At 32.3% G+C, this 15,955-nt stretch overlaps 1 protein-coding gene across 1 annotated transcript in view; it reads left to right on the forward strand.

Annotated features, from left to right (window-relative positions):
• Positions 1-15,955, forward strand: part of Mmp2 (Matrix metalloproteinase 2) — a 164,965-nt gene that overhangs the window by 39,452 nt on the left and 109,558 nt on the right. Inside the window, 1 exon segment of the mRNA XM_029304977.2 lies at positions 14,330-14,431. Within this exon segment, the coding sequence (XP_029160810.2) occupies positions 14,330-14,431 (102 nt within the window).

Raw genomic sequence — 15,955 nt, forward strand, 5'->3', positions numbered from 1 at the left:
TTAAATAAATAATGATATTTCCATCATACGTACGATATTAAATTCTGAAAAAATCTGGAATAAATGTAACGAGATGATAAACGAGCGAAATTTGGGAATCATTGCTTTCGTGGCGAAATTCGCGTTTTGATCGACTTTGGCGAGATTGAATCGATGGGATAAAATCGAGGGTATATTTTATTGCGACGTTAGTGTCAGGCGTTTCTAACACAGTAGCCAGAGTGTTTACGTGGCTTTTAAATTTGCGTTATGTTGCGCCATAAATTAAAGGTGCACATATTACAATCGATACTCGCCTTTGCGGAAATTTCTCATTTTGCGAATCAAATAACTGCGCTTTGTTTTCACTTTGATGATGCATTCATGGAACTTTACGCTCGGGCAAAAGTGTCTGAATTAGCTGTCGACAGAGTAGTTATTTTATAAAGATGTTCGATTTCATCGTCGTCGAAAATCGTCGACCGTAATTTACGCCATTCACAGAGATCTGGATGTATGGCGTGAAGTCGCGTGTAATTTGCACAAATTCACCGCGGGAATTTATGCGGTTTGTTACGCTTACGGTTACGTGGAAAATATATATTACACAGCTTGGGCAGGAACGAGCTTTCTTCGCCCGGGAGGAATTAACGGGACGTCGTAAATTGCAACGTTGTTGCAAATTCAAACTGAAATAAATCGATTCCACGTGGAGCAATGCTGATAAAAGCAGACGATTATTATTTTTTACATGGAATTTGATACAAAAGTTTCTCACCCATTAATCGTAATATATAGATTAATATAATTGTTGAATTAATGCATGATGTTCTAAAATATAAATGTAATTGTAATAACGTATATTATTGGTTCGAGTGATAATTGTTCAAAAATATAGTTTTACGACAAAAGAATTTAATGATTGTGTGATGATGAAATTTTTATGTTAAATATTATATTTTTACGCTTTCTAGATATTACTTCAATTTAAAACGAATATCTTTTTGAGAATATTTAAGAAGAATTTTAATTCAGTTCTGAAAAATTAAATTTAATTTTAGTGAACTTTTACGGGACTGAAGAAACTAATTTTGTGTTTCATGAAATATATATGAAATACGTGTCTTTGATGTAATTATGTTTTATATTCGTGTAAAGTTCTTTTCGTAATCGCGACAACTTTTCCTTAGACGTGCCATCACTATATCGAATATGCCATTGCGTGTTTTGAATTAATTTCCACTTTCTGCAATATATGAAAGATCTAAAAAGCTTTTATGACATCAGAAAAATTTCTTGAAATTCTTGAGGACCTGCGAAGGGTTGAAGCGTTACTTTGAAAACTTTCTTGTATGAGAAAAATCCGATCTGTTGTATTTAATTATCTTGTGGACACATCTTTTAAATTATCTCGACAATAATCTAAAGATATAGGTTTTGTAAATAAGAAGATCTTAAGCATTTTTTAAGAAATTAGAATAGTTTAGAATAAAATAAAACCCGAATAGATTTGATGAAGAGAAAATGACAAATATAATAACATAGTATAAGAACAAATAATACGCAAACGCAATCAGAATTCTTTTCTCTCTCGTGCGACAGATCGTCGAATCAGAAGAACAGACAGGTACTGTTACAGAAGTTCCAGTTATCGCTTGAGCTTCTATCTCTCTTTATGTGTGTGTGTCTCGATTTCTCGAATCAGCAAGGCAATGGCTGATCCGAATCAGCACCATCGAAATGTCAACCGCTGCATCCTCGACGATGCAATTATCCGCGGACTGCGGGCGAATTGCAAGCTCTCTCTTCTCTGGCAGTTTAGTTGATTAATTATCACTGTCCGCCTACAACAGTCATCACGTCGATTAACTGCCTCTTTCTCTCTCTCTCTCTCTCTCTCTCTCTCTTCTCTCTCTCTTTCTCTCTTCGGGTTATATGAGCTTGCGATGTGCAACGGGTGCAACGGTCCCCAGGTCAACACGCGTGACGAGGTGACGCAGTGATGCATTTAGCATCTTGCATTCATTGTCTTGAACGCCGTGAATAGCCATTCGAAAATGAGAATGCACTTTCTCTTGTGAAAATATATTATACATATAAGTCTATATACAAATAAAAATATTTATTTATATTTCGAATAAAAGAAACTGTATTCTTAACTTTGTTTTTTTTTTATATAAGAATTTATATATAAATTTTCTAAAAATGAATTTACATAAGAAAATTATATAATTTAAAGACACAAAGAAATTTATATTTTCCCCGAGAAAATCAAAGCCAATTTCGAATTGCAACTTGTCGGAAATGAAATACTCAATTTTCAAAAATTATTGTCTTACGAACGCCGCGAATTAAATATTATTATACATATAAGTCTATATGATACAAATAAGAATATTTATTTATATTTTGTATAAAAAAAAAACTATATTCTTAGCTCCGTTTTTTATATAAGAATTTATATATAAATGTATATATAAATTCTCTAAAAATGAATTTACATAGGAAAATTATAAAGACAAAAAAATTTCTCTTTTCCCAAGAAAATCAAAGCTAATTTTGAATTGCAACTTATCGGAAGTGAAATGCTGAATTCTCAAACATTGTTTACGTATAAAAATTATAGAAATAACAGATTCTTTTGAACAAACTACATTTACAACGAGAATATAAAATTACGTTAAGGGATGGTCGCAATCAGGGTAGGTTTTCGCTGCGGAATTTCTAATTTCGAATCATTAACCGAATAAAAAGTCTATCGGAAGTGTGTTACATTCGAGAGCGCGTTATACCGTACGTCATAATGGATGTAGTGCCATTATCTTTAACAAGCCATGCGCTCAGCAAATATTTTGGAAGTATTCCCGTTCGTGTGAGCGAGCATCTGCTCGACATACGGCGGCCGCGTTATAACGAGAGGTCCGTTTGAATTTATTTCATCGATTGGCGCGAAAACTGTCTGCGGACTTTTCTTCGGTTTGCTGCTATTGGCTTCTTTTTTCTCGGCGCTTTATTTTATCCCGAGTTTGTCGCACGTATACGGATCATTGAACGTTTACGTAACTTGGAACAGATCGTTGACTGACGATACGTAATGCATGTTTACGACCGCGACAGTTTGTCGCGTCGCGAAAGCAATAATCCGTGGGAATTCGCGATGCAGAAAATACAAGAACAACGATGACGCACGCGCATGCGTTATCGATTACCGACGAAGCTCTGAAGATGTAAATTATTGTAATTGTCAAATGTGATAATGAGATTACAAAGTAAAATTAGTTTCTATTTAAAGTAAAATTATGTTTTTTATACATAAGTATGAACATCAAAAAAACGCATACCTTTTTTAAAATAATTATTGAGAGTTTCCGAGGGCCTCGGATTATTTTACAAAATATTTGAAATGCATTTTCTTCTTCGACAAATAATAAATATCTGTACTCTCTCAAAGAACCACAAATGCAGCTGTTCTGATAAACATTTCTAAAATGATATCGTACAATGTTACGAGCGCGAACGCGATTAGGTTTGTTGCTTTAGGGTCGCGTTGCTGAGGGAACAACGCTATGCAGTTAGTCGGAAACTCTTCAATCGCGACAGATGTTGCAGCCTAAACAACGACGAATGTTCCGCTCTGGCTCTGCTATTTTTCAACCATCACCCGAATCGTTATTCCAACAAATTTCCAACTTTAATCGACCGAGTATGTCTGTGATAATAATTGTTCGAGCTACTTGATTAACGAATAAATCTTTTATTCCCTTCTTCAACATCTCTACTTATCTGGTTGAACATTTGTAAAGGAATCTTTATATGGGATCCGCAAACTATCGCTGTTCCGAAAAGTGAGAAAATACGGTCGTTATACGAATTACGCGGAAGAATGATTGTCGGCGAAAAAGAGGGAAGACGAAAGATCGATTAGCACGAAACAGTCGACGCTATTAGTGCGCTCCTTTTTTTCGGCCTTTTATTTTTTTTCTCAGGCAGTTATTCCACCCACGTTCTGTTTACCGTTGAGAGTATTCGGACCACCCGAATGCTCACGTAACCGGAAACAGACCACTGGCTACGCGATCGTCAGCGGATATGGAAAGAGAAGGCCATGACCAAAATGCAAATTCTCACGCATTCGTATACGAACACGTTAAATTGTCGTTGGCGATTTATCTGGTAGTTCAATTTCTCTAACAGAAAATGTTTCAAGATATATACATAGCACGCACATGCAAATAAAATGTTCTTTATGATTATATATACATAGATACACTGAAAAAAAATTTGTTAACTTGACTAAACTTTCAACTAAATATTATTTTAGGAACGATATATTTAATTCGACCCAAACTAGCCAAGAAATTTTTATTTTATTTCCACAACGTTTCGACCATCTGTTTTTGGTCCTTTTTAAGTGAAAAACTAGAATGGTACAATTAATTAAAATTAATAAACATTTTTGATGTTAAACGCAAGAATTAAAAATTGTTTTCATACTTCCTTGATAAAAGCGCAGTTAGTTGACACTGTTGTCATGATTATTAAACAATACATATGATTATCGGAATTTTTTTAAAACATTTGAAATAACTTTTGAAAGAAAGTAACCGCATCTTATCGTTATGATGTTTATTAATTTTAATTAATTGTACCATTCTAGTTTTTCACTTGAAAAGGACCAAAAACAGATGGTCGAAACGTTGTGGAAATAAAATAAAAATTTCTTGGCTAGTTTGGATCGAATTAAATATATCGTTCCTATTTTAAATACCACTATAGCGACGTTTTAAGTATTCAATTTGATTAAATATTATTTTGTTAATTGAACATATAAAAATATTTAAATTAAATGTAACATATTAAATCTAACAAAACGTACATTTGATTTAAATACTAATATATATATTTAATTAACAAAAAAAAAATAGTAATTTAGTTGAAAGGTTTAGTCAAGTTAACAAATTTTTGGTCAGTGTATAAAATGTGAAGATAATAGTAAAAAATATGTAGGATTTCCGATACATTACAATTTTTTGGTACTATTTTTTTCTCAACTGTGAAGAGCCTTTTTATAGTTATTCGATATATAGGGGCTCCTCATATAGAATCGAAGATCTCTTTTCCGTGTTTGATCTTCCGTGTTTGTGCTTCCGGTAAGAATGGAACTGGCGGAGCGACAACGAGAATATCGAGGGAACCGGAAATCGGGTCAACGCGAGGTCAAGTGGCCGACCGTCTGATGATCGAATTGGTCCTCGTTAAAAGACTTTAATACGCGAAACCGCGGCGATATACGAAGATGACGAAGAAACACGCTTGACAAATGGTCTGTTCGTTAAGATACGTTTTCAAAGCTCTCGTATCTTGCATATATGCTCTCTCTTTTCTCTACACGCTCTCTGTATATTTCTCTCCCTTATTCTGTGTACACACGCGCTGTTCTGTGTAAATGCGCTTTGCATTCGCTTTGCTCGCGAATGCAGGAGTGCGGTGCTCGTTAACTGAAGCATCCGACCACGATGATATTGCGGCAAATCGCAACAACCTTATGTATCTTGAAATTGCAGCTTGTTACGTCGCGCTTATTCATGGCGCCATACTGACTGTTAAATACATACATGTGGTGATTCGAAAAAATTCCGAAAAGAATTTCATTCTCGGACATTTTTTTTAGAAATGGACAAATATTGTCTGCGTAAATTAGAATAGAAAATTTGAGGAATAAATATATATATATAGGCTTAATTATGATGTGTAGTATCTTTTCAAAATGAGAGAAAAAAGTATTTAGTCGATAAAATAAAAGAAAATAATTTAGCTGTATATTACATATAATATAATAAATAAAGGGGAGTGTTGGGTTTTATATTTATATATGTATAATAAATATAATTAATAACTTCGAAAAACCAATATAAAGCACATCTGTGATAAATTAATTACGACAAATTAAATGTGATAGCTATAAACCAATATAAATGAGTCGCAGAAAATATCCAGAATACTTTTGCAATAATCGTATATCAGCAGCCATCGTAATTTACTTTAAGTATTTTATTTTATTTTTTGCTCTCTCTTTCTCTTTCATCGATTCTCCGTGGAGTTTTCCTCGAATTGGCTCATGATTAAATTTAGCGCTTCTTTCGTACTTCAAAATACCTCGGTTCAATCGACATTAACCAAGCTTGTTATTTATGATTGCGTTTTCCTTGCATACTTCATAAATTTTATTGTCTTTTAAAATTATTCTTCTAATTATTGAGATTCTATGCATTTTACCTTCATCACCAATTTCTTTTCGCCAAGTCGGCGCTGACATTTCTCTGGCTTCTTTATTAGCCTCGAGACACTCGTGCAATAAAATGCAGCACACTTTGTGCAACATCTTTATTACATTCTATACATCTTGAGAATATATAACGTAGTCATAAATATTCGTAAACGGTGCTTCTAACGGTATTACGTATTACATTTGTCCCAAAATACGCATTAACGATGCAAACAGTGTTGATATAATAATATAGCTTCACGAGTCTCTTTGGAAATTATAACGTGATGCGAATATTAATTGATATTAACTCAATAATTTTAGATGAATAATTGGCAGAAATTACAGCCAATATATCGACAAGAAAGAAAACATCATCCAATATTCATTTATTAATATTATTAATATTGATGATAGTTTATATAAAGAATGCAAAATAACATTCATCAAATTAACGTTGAACGTAATTATGTAAATGCTTTTTGTCATAATATTACTGTATGAAAAAAGAGATGTTTTCTATATGGAAAAAAAATACAAGTAGAGATTTTTTTTATTCTAGGAAAATAAATTATGTTTTTTTTTTGACATTTAAAGAAAACATTCGAATTTTTATAGAATATTTATTAACGTAAAAATTATTTGGAGAACGGTACAAAAATAAAAAGAAATATTACACACACAACTTTTTCACTTTAAAAAAAGTCTATAATTTAACTTTTTATTTTAATCATATGCGGTGAAAAATCAACTGTTACTGCAGCGTTTGAACTGAAGGTTTATATTGGGAATGCAATATGTCAGCTCGATTAACTCGATGCGATCGACTTCAGAGGTATTTCCGCTTCGATAGCTTTTTACTGCCTCGTTTTTCCACCTGTATGCTATTCCATCGTTTACGGAAGTACATGGATGTCGAAAGTCACGCCTCGTATACGACGTGGTGAAAGGGTTAAAGAAACATCGCCATCTCACGATTCAATAATACGATATGCAAGGAAATGCACTCGCGCTTTTCTCCTGCCAAACAATTAAATGTCTTAAAACTTATTTACTAGTTGTAAAAATAAAAATGCATGTACAAGATTTTTGGATACAAAATATATTATTTTAAAAATAATTTAAATAAAATTTACTTACTGTAATCATGACTTTTAAAATTTATCACGCAGAATATAATATATATATTTGCAAAATTATTAATAAATTCTACAAGGTATTAATTATTAATTTGTTTTATTAATTCAAACACAATCTTATTTAACGCGCGATTTCGAACAGGTAAAATTTTAATATGAAAATATTTATTATTATTATACATATAAAAACGCGAGATATTAATTTGAAACATTAATTATATAATATTCATAACTTTCATCGGGTATTGTATTATAATCATATGTAATCATATATACATTATTTAAATTTAAATAAACAGCAGTCTCATTGTGTGCGCACGGGCAATATGTAATTTCAAGATTAACATATTTATTACAATATTTAATGCGCGTTGTGGGAGTATATTTGTTACAATTAATAAAATTCAATGTATAAATTCATAATTCGCTCTTCCATGAAATGTAATCTGACGCGTTCGCTCCGTTAAATGCGGAAGGCCAAACGAAATGAATGGTCGCCCGACATCAAAGGATTCGAGGAACGCTTTTCTGAACACCCGCACGTGAATATACGCATACACCCTGTCTTATACAGGGACAAAGGCGAGAGAAACTTTTTCGCGAGACGATGTACCATCCGACCGCGACTGTGCATCTGGACGCGAACATTGTGTTTACCGTCATAAGCAATGCAACTAGTGCATGCATGTTCTTTGTTATGCTCGCGAGAAAGTTGAGACCAAAGAAAGAGAGAGAGAGAGAGAGAGAGGAAAATAAGTTTTCTTGTACGTCGCTATTTTTGCATCCTGATAGCGATAAGCTCTCCTGAGATCTGCATCTTATTATACTCTGTTGCATCGGAAAATCAAAGGAGATAGTTGTATCGATATAAAAATATAATTGAAGATTTTAATACTTGTAACACATAATTCTTGAGAAGAGAAAAAAAATAGAAATCTGCTTTTGTATTTTTTTTTAAAACAGCTTAAATAATTTTTTTTTATAAAAAAATGATTAAATTAAATTAAATTTCTTTAACGAAGCGAGTTACATCAATTATCATCGATTAAAATAATAGAACTGGCTAATAATAACTTGAAATGATTTTAAAGATTTCGATTTTTCTTTCGCGACTTTTGATGCGTCAACTCTAATAAAACTTTTGCTTCTATTTTTAACTTTAATTTTGTCACATTTATATAGATTTTAGAGGATTTTGATAAATTTACTTTTTATATAGGAATTGAGCGTTTTTACTTTATACGTAGTAAACGAAGTACCCACTTTTAGAAGGAACTCTCGGTGTAGATTAAATATTTTTAAAAGAGGATTATATCTGAATGTTTAAAGTGTTAAAGCAGATGTTGGATTGAAAATTGAAACTGAAAGTGTCTAAGAGAAAAATGTCGAGACCCGGGAAGGTTCAAAGATGATCCAAGCACGTCTGTTTGAGAAACACATCTCCCCTTTTCTTTCGTCACCCTCCGAGAAAAAAGATTCATTTTTTTTTGTTATAATACTATCGGGAGCCATGACCGAGTTTCTTTACACGCGAGTTTTCTTCTCGCAGATTCGATAAACGCGATCGTTATGCCAGGATCAACAAACGATTCGACCTTGCCCTTTTGTGTAATGGCTTTAGGGTTCAGTGATAACGTAATGGGATGCGCAAGGCGAGCTTTACGTCCTCTTTAATTCATCTTGATGCTTTTTCCCAATCAGTTTACTACTTGCTGCTCATGTTGCTATGATCTCATCATGGCAATGAATTGCTATCATTGTTTCATTTTTTCTCACTTGTACGACCGTTCACATTCAAAAAATACGGAAGAATAACAATAATTTCAACAACTATCTTTATTATAGCTCGTTAATATTTTAATTTTATAATTTTTGTTATAATTGATATTATATATATATATATATATATATATTTTTTTTTTTTATTAACAAGATTATGTGAAAAAGAAAAAGAGAGATTCAAAAGACTTATGAAAAAAGAATGCGAGAATCGCTGTTGAACGTCAAGAAAGTGCATTTGCGGCGGCGCGTAAATTTATATTATAAAGCGTATATTATTATAGCTCGTTAATATTTTAATTTTAATTTTTGTTATAATTGATATTTATATATATATATATTTTTTTTTTCATTAACAAGATTATGTGAAAAAGAAAAAGAGAGATTCTAAAGACTAATGAAAAAAGAATGCGAGAATCGCTGTTGAACGTCAAGAAGGTGCATTTGCGGCAGCGCGTTCAAGCTTGAGGATTAAAAGAGGGCTAGAGAGAACGAAAATATCTCTTTGTTCGAAAGACACATTCCTCGATATATATATTATCCGCCTTAAATGGCGGCACAAGAGCAAGCAGTGACGTGGTGCGCGATGCAACCGGTTCTCCAAAGCAAAGGGAATCCGCGCACAACACAATGCGGGAGAAATCTTGCGTGCTCGATGACCAAACACGGTCTAAGTCGAACTCTCCTCGGGACTACTTACGTGTCTCCCTTCGTGGACAACGCACGTGTTCTCGCGCGATTATATGGCCACTCGCTCATATATGGCCTCGACGGATAGTTGGCAAGAAACAGTAACGCGTCGTAAAAAGATATTCTACGACCGCGATAACTAGGACCAGGATTGAAAAATAGACGCGAATTTATGGAGTGCGATAAGAAGCACTCAGTTATTACACAGAGAGAATTTTCTCTTAGAATTTACCCTGGAAATCATGGCAATCGTGCGACAATATATGGTACTGAAAGAATCTTATAAGAGCTTCTCTGATTAATATTTATCACAATAAAAATTTTATTACTGTATATAGTAAATTTTACTATGTACATATTAATATTTTTCGTGGTAAATATTAACCAAAGAAACTCTTATAAAAATATTACTATGTACATAGTAAATTTTACTATGTACATATTAATATTTTTTTGTGATAAATATTAACCAGAGAAACTCAAGATTCTTCCAATATATTGTCGCACGATAACCATAATTTTCAGGGTAAATTTTAAGAGAAAATTCTCTCCGTATATATATATATATATATATCACTGATTTTTTTAGAAACTAGAACAGTAGTTCTTAATCTTTTTGAAGTTACGGAACAGTTACACTTTTGACTCTATAAGAAAAATTTGCGGAACACCAAAATCTTTAAGATTGTCAAACTAACAAAAATATACATGAATATACTTTTTATTAAAAATTATAAAGTACAGATTATATAACAGTAAACAATTTAAATTTAAATTCAAAAAATAATATTTATAAAATTTAAAAATTATAGTAGTTTTTCTATATAGGTAGGTATGCCGCGCTTTCATAATTTTGCGGAATACTTGTAACAAGTTAGCGGAACACTAATGTTCCGCAGAACGTCGGTTAAGATCCACTGAATTAGAAGATAATGGTTCATAGTCAACAACTTGATTACACAACTTAATCTTATAGAAATAATGATAAATCTAATATTAAATAAAGAAAAAATTGTTCTAGAATTTTTTCAGTATTATTTAGCACGCATACACACAAACTTTTTCTCAGATACTTTTATATGATTTTTCTTGTAAATATGCAATTTAATTTTATTTCAAAAAATGATGTTATCAAATAAATAATGGTATAATTTAACATCTTCTTCCGGTAATCACGTCTGTCCCTCTCTTTGGTTATCATCGGCTCTGTAATCGCTTTTCGATAAGACCATAACGTGTAAAAGAATTTCAAAGAAGGAGACTGTGATAAGCGGCGACGAGAACTCTTGCTAAATACTTTTTCAACTGAAATGTGTTTTTATCATAGGGTAATGGCTGATAGAACAATGATAACGAGAATGAACATCGGGAACATTATGTTAAGGTATAGAAAAATAACGTATTCACATTAACTAAATTAATTTATGTAATTTTCATATAAATATATGCGCACGCATACATAAAATAATATATTCGCGTCGATGCAATATTTCAATAATTTCAATATTTTATGCTCGAGAAATTGTATTTATAAAAATAAATATCTAGTTTTTCTCGACGTTCTTGCATAGGCATCTTGTTTATGGGATTTTCAATATCGTGAAAATTTTATGAGAAACTTTCAATGCGAATTTTCTTGCATATTTTCTATATAATCTACTTTTATAGTCACAAACGATAAATATTATCATTCATATATGTATATAGATATAATTGCGAGAAATAGGATTGAAATGTTTGAAAGAGGGCGGATTGAATGGATGAGGATCGAGCATCAATCGTTGTAATAACGCGCCATGATCTCAAAGACCCTTTTGTCGAGAATATCTCGGAGTCGCATCTCGAATCGCTGTTACTTAAAAGATCCTGAAGAAGCACGCTAAGAGACGAGCAAGATTATTCGCGTCATTTGCATCCGACAATTTCTCGCGTATTAAAGACTAAAGCTGTCCCGTTTCATCCGCGACGACTTTCAATAGCGGGAACGTCAAATATAATTCTTATATCTATATATATTATTATTATCGCAATAAAAGATCAAATTTAGATCCTTTAATTGAATAATACTAATTAAAAATGATTTAACCGAGCCGGGTCGTAAATCATTTCGCTTTTCCACTAAATGTATCCGCGTTTCGTCAAGGATATAACCACATCCCATTTTCTCTCTCTCCTTCCTTCCTCACTTTTTTTCTCTCTCGAGTCGAAAGTCGGGAACGACGCGTTTTTTTTCTTTCCTGACGCGAATCGGAATTCGTTCCCGACGACGGCGGTCGGGAACAAGACGCGCTTCCTCCGTCTCGAGCGACGTATAGCCGAGGGAACCCCTAAAGATAGCGACACTCCGCCACGTGTCGACTAGCAGACAGATCCGCGACCGTTTCGTCATCTCGAGGAACGCGTTTTCCGCGAAATCCGCGGCGATTTTAGTACGCCGACAATCAGCGGAATTATGTTTACTCCTACACTGTAAAAAAAAAAAAAAATATGTAAAATTACATAAATAGTAAGTGTAAAATTACACAATAAATAATGAAAATATATATACATTTTTATTATTTATCGTGTAATTTTACACTTATTATTTATGTAATACGCATTACACATTTTTTTTACAGTGTATGGATTGCATTCTCTGCGGGAAATATTTATTAAAAAATTAGGAAAACGAAATTCAAAGTAATTTCGTGTAATTTCTGCAAAGAATCGAATTTGATTGAATGTACTTTTGTGCACTAGCGCATTAAAGATTGTTGACTGTGTAAATTTATATTATCTACGAGTTATTGTTATTGTTGCAATATGAATAATATCAACTTGTTATTGTTATTAAATGCGAATAACGATAATAATAACAGCTTGTAGTATTATATTACTGTTTTCATTACTTATGCTGTTATTAATTTATTAATGTGTATATTAATGCATCCAACTGAATTCTTTATAATAGAAATGGATTCTTGATTTTTTTTTACGATTTTTTATCTGCACGTTTATATTTTACGTAACGTGTAATATTTTTTAAAATCTCTCTCTTTGTACGATTTCTGCTGATTTTGCTGTGTGTAATTTAACTTTTACGGTTCTCTGTGCGCGCATAGCGATTTAAAAAGAATATTTAACGCAAAATAATTGACTGTGATTCGGAATGTGAATAAATGTTTAAATCTCGCGAATTTCTATGGATTTATGATCTTACATCTCTGTTGGCTTTTGTACATTCTATTATTTCTTGGAAGCTATAAAGCTCCACAAACGATAAAAGTGTTCTCCGCATTATTTTCTTACAAAACAATACGACGAAGTCGCGGTTTAGCAAAATGAAAACTGAAAAGTCAGTGTCCATAAAATGTTCACATTCATAAAAAAAGTCAGATATCAAGAGAATATACATATATTGCATTAATAAGTTGTATTTAAGAATATATTTTCTTTGAATATCTTTAGTCAATAAAATCATTACGTTGTCCGAATGAAATGAAAATTCTGTAAAATTAATATTTTACTCGTGCTAGAATAAATTCCTATAAATCTCTGAAGAAAAAAATGGTAAAAAAGTTGTACATATAAAAGAACGCAAACAAAGAGTTAATGGAATAAAACTAATTGGTAAAACATTTCCCTTCGTGTTATCGAGCGTGCCGAATTTTTCCAGCTCTGCTGCTGGCTGTCACGATTTTTTATCCCGATGCGACACGCGGATAAATCAATATATAGTTAAGTGCACAGAAATAAACGTATCTCCATGTACATCGCGATATACACGCACGTTACATTTTAAGATTACATTGCACACGTTTTATTCTCGTTACGGTAACGATCTCGTGTGTCGTGAAATAATTAATTTACACTTCGATATCGGTTCGCTTTTCGTGCTTGCGTGGAGAGCGTGAAAAAAAAGAAGAAAAGAGAGGATTTTGCCACGATTTTTATCACATCATGCAACTCGATAAATCGTCATGTCACTCGAAGTAATAATCAATCGAGAGTTATCGTTCCGCAACGATCGGCGCCGCATGCGCGATCTGATAGGGCATTCTTGCTCAACTATTCCTCATCATGGCAGCTAATCACGGCAAAATATGCATAAATTAACAGTTTGCCATACGTTAGCACAAGGTGAAAATGTGCGCGCAAACACACCTCACGTAGTATAAATTATCTTCGCGATTTTAGAGTATATATATTTCTCGCGATAGGCTTGGAATTTAAATTACGAACGGCATCAAAAATCTGGGGTGCATTTCGCGAATTTGCACGAATAGGAGAAAACTAGTTTTTCACACATTTTTAATTTTAATTGTTTTTGGTGGAAAATGTAAATAAATTTTGAATATTAAAATATATATCATTTTTTTTAGACAGTTGTGATTTAAAAATATTCTTTTAAAAATACACGTCTAAGTTGATTTATAATATCGTTAACGTTATTTCATTTAAGTAATATTTAATCATTTCCTCTTTTTTTTCGTTTCAGCAAAATTATCTGATGAAATTCGGTTACTTACCCCAGACTGATTTTGAGACAGGAAATCTGCGGACGGAAGACCAGCTCAGAGATGCTATAAAAAATCTGCAGGTAAGCGAAATTACGACATAGAGGTAGATATTATAATACCGTGCAGCAAAAAAGCTGCTAGTAATTTAATACTTCCCGTTTTACAGTTTTAATTATAAAAAAAAATGAGTTACGTGTATTTTGCATAAAATTTTCTCTTGGGGCTTTAATTGAAACAGTTTACTCAAAGCTTTGACTTTACTAATTAACCAATAAAACTTGATTGCGCGTCGATTTTCGCAAATTGCCTTAAATTAATTAATTATTATTCTCGTAACTTATACCAAATAGAGTTGCGAGCAAACCTCTCCATTCCACAAAAATACGTATATATATTTACCTATCACGAAAACGCGATCGATTGAATACGGATTCTCCAGAAGCTGTCGTGAGCGGGTCGATGAAAATCCTGTCGAAGGAAGTAGGAAAATGGGGCAAAATGTCCTAAGGGATTCCGCGGAGTGTCGGATATATGCGCTTCTCTTCGATTTTCATGCAAATCTTCTTGAGCAACCTCTCGAGTAGCATTTTTACTATTATATTTTCCTCTCGCAAACGGTTGCATTCCGTATAACCATTGTCCGATAGAGAGGGACGGTATAGCTTGATCAAAGGCATCAAACTTAAGTGCGAAATGGAGAACGTATCGGAATACTTTGGACACATTTTATTATAATCTTGGGTCACGAGTTTTATTCATCGACGTTTCTCGATGGTTTTATCGATAATCGCGTTTGTCAGATTCCGAACGCGACTCTGGTTGAAATGCTCAAAAGCGTTTATCTCTCTTCAAAAAGATAAAAATGGATCTTGGCTGACGGAAGGGAACGCGAATATTTCCGGGAAAAACTGAAATAAATAGATTTCTTGAAATAGGTACATCAATGGATATATGAAACAATGAAATATATTTTCTAGATTCGATTTTTATATACATTTCAAAATGTTGTTTTTTGTATAAGAGTATTGTTGTATGTATATTCAAGAGTTTATGCGCAGGAGATAGAAAATATTAATATTAAAATACATTTAACTTTAAATATATAATTTCTTGTATATGATAATATTAGTTGCTAATCTTGTAAAAAATAATTACTTATCATTTATTAAAAAGAAAGAAAAATAGAAAAAATAATTTGTATATAGTTAAATTAAACAAAAATCTTTCCTCAATGGTAAAAGTCGACCAAACTGGCAATCATTTATTATAGATAATTAGTTAAAATACAACGTTTCGGCTGTCATTGCAGCCCTTTTCAAGCAAATCTATAAAAAGCTATAATACATAAAACTAATTATAATTTTAATACATTTTATCGCAAGAAATAATTATAAATTCATATACAAAAATATGTTACATACCAAAAGTAAATGCAAAATAAATTAATACAGTAAATCAAATTCACTGCATTTTAACTAATTATCTATAATAAATGATTGCCAATTTGGCCGACTTTTACCATTGAGGAAAGATTTTTATTAATTATTACTGGCGAATCTTAAGGATTATTATCTGTTAAATTAAACAGTTTTAATATCTTTTTA

Source organism: Nylanderia fulva, unplaced genomic scaffold (assembly GCF_048542155.1).
Source record: "Nylanderia fulva isolate GAGA-0341 unplaced genomic scaffold, ASM4854215v1 Scaffold22, whole genome shotgun sequence".
Taxonomy (NCBI): Eukaryota; Metazoa; Arthropoda; class Insecta; order Hymenoptera; family Formicidae; genus Nylanderia; species Nylanderia fulva.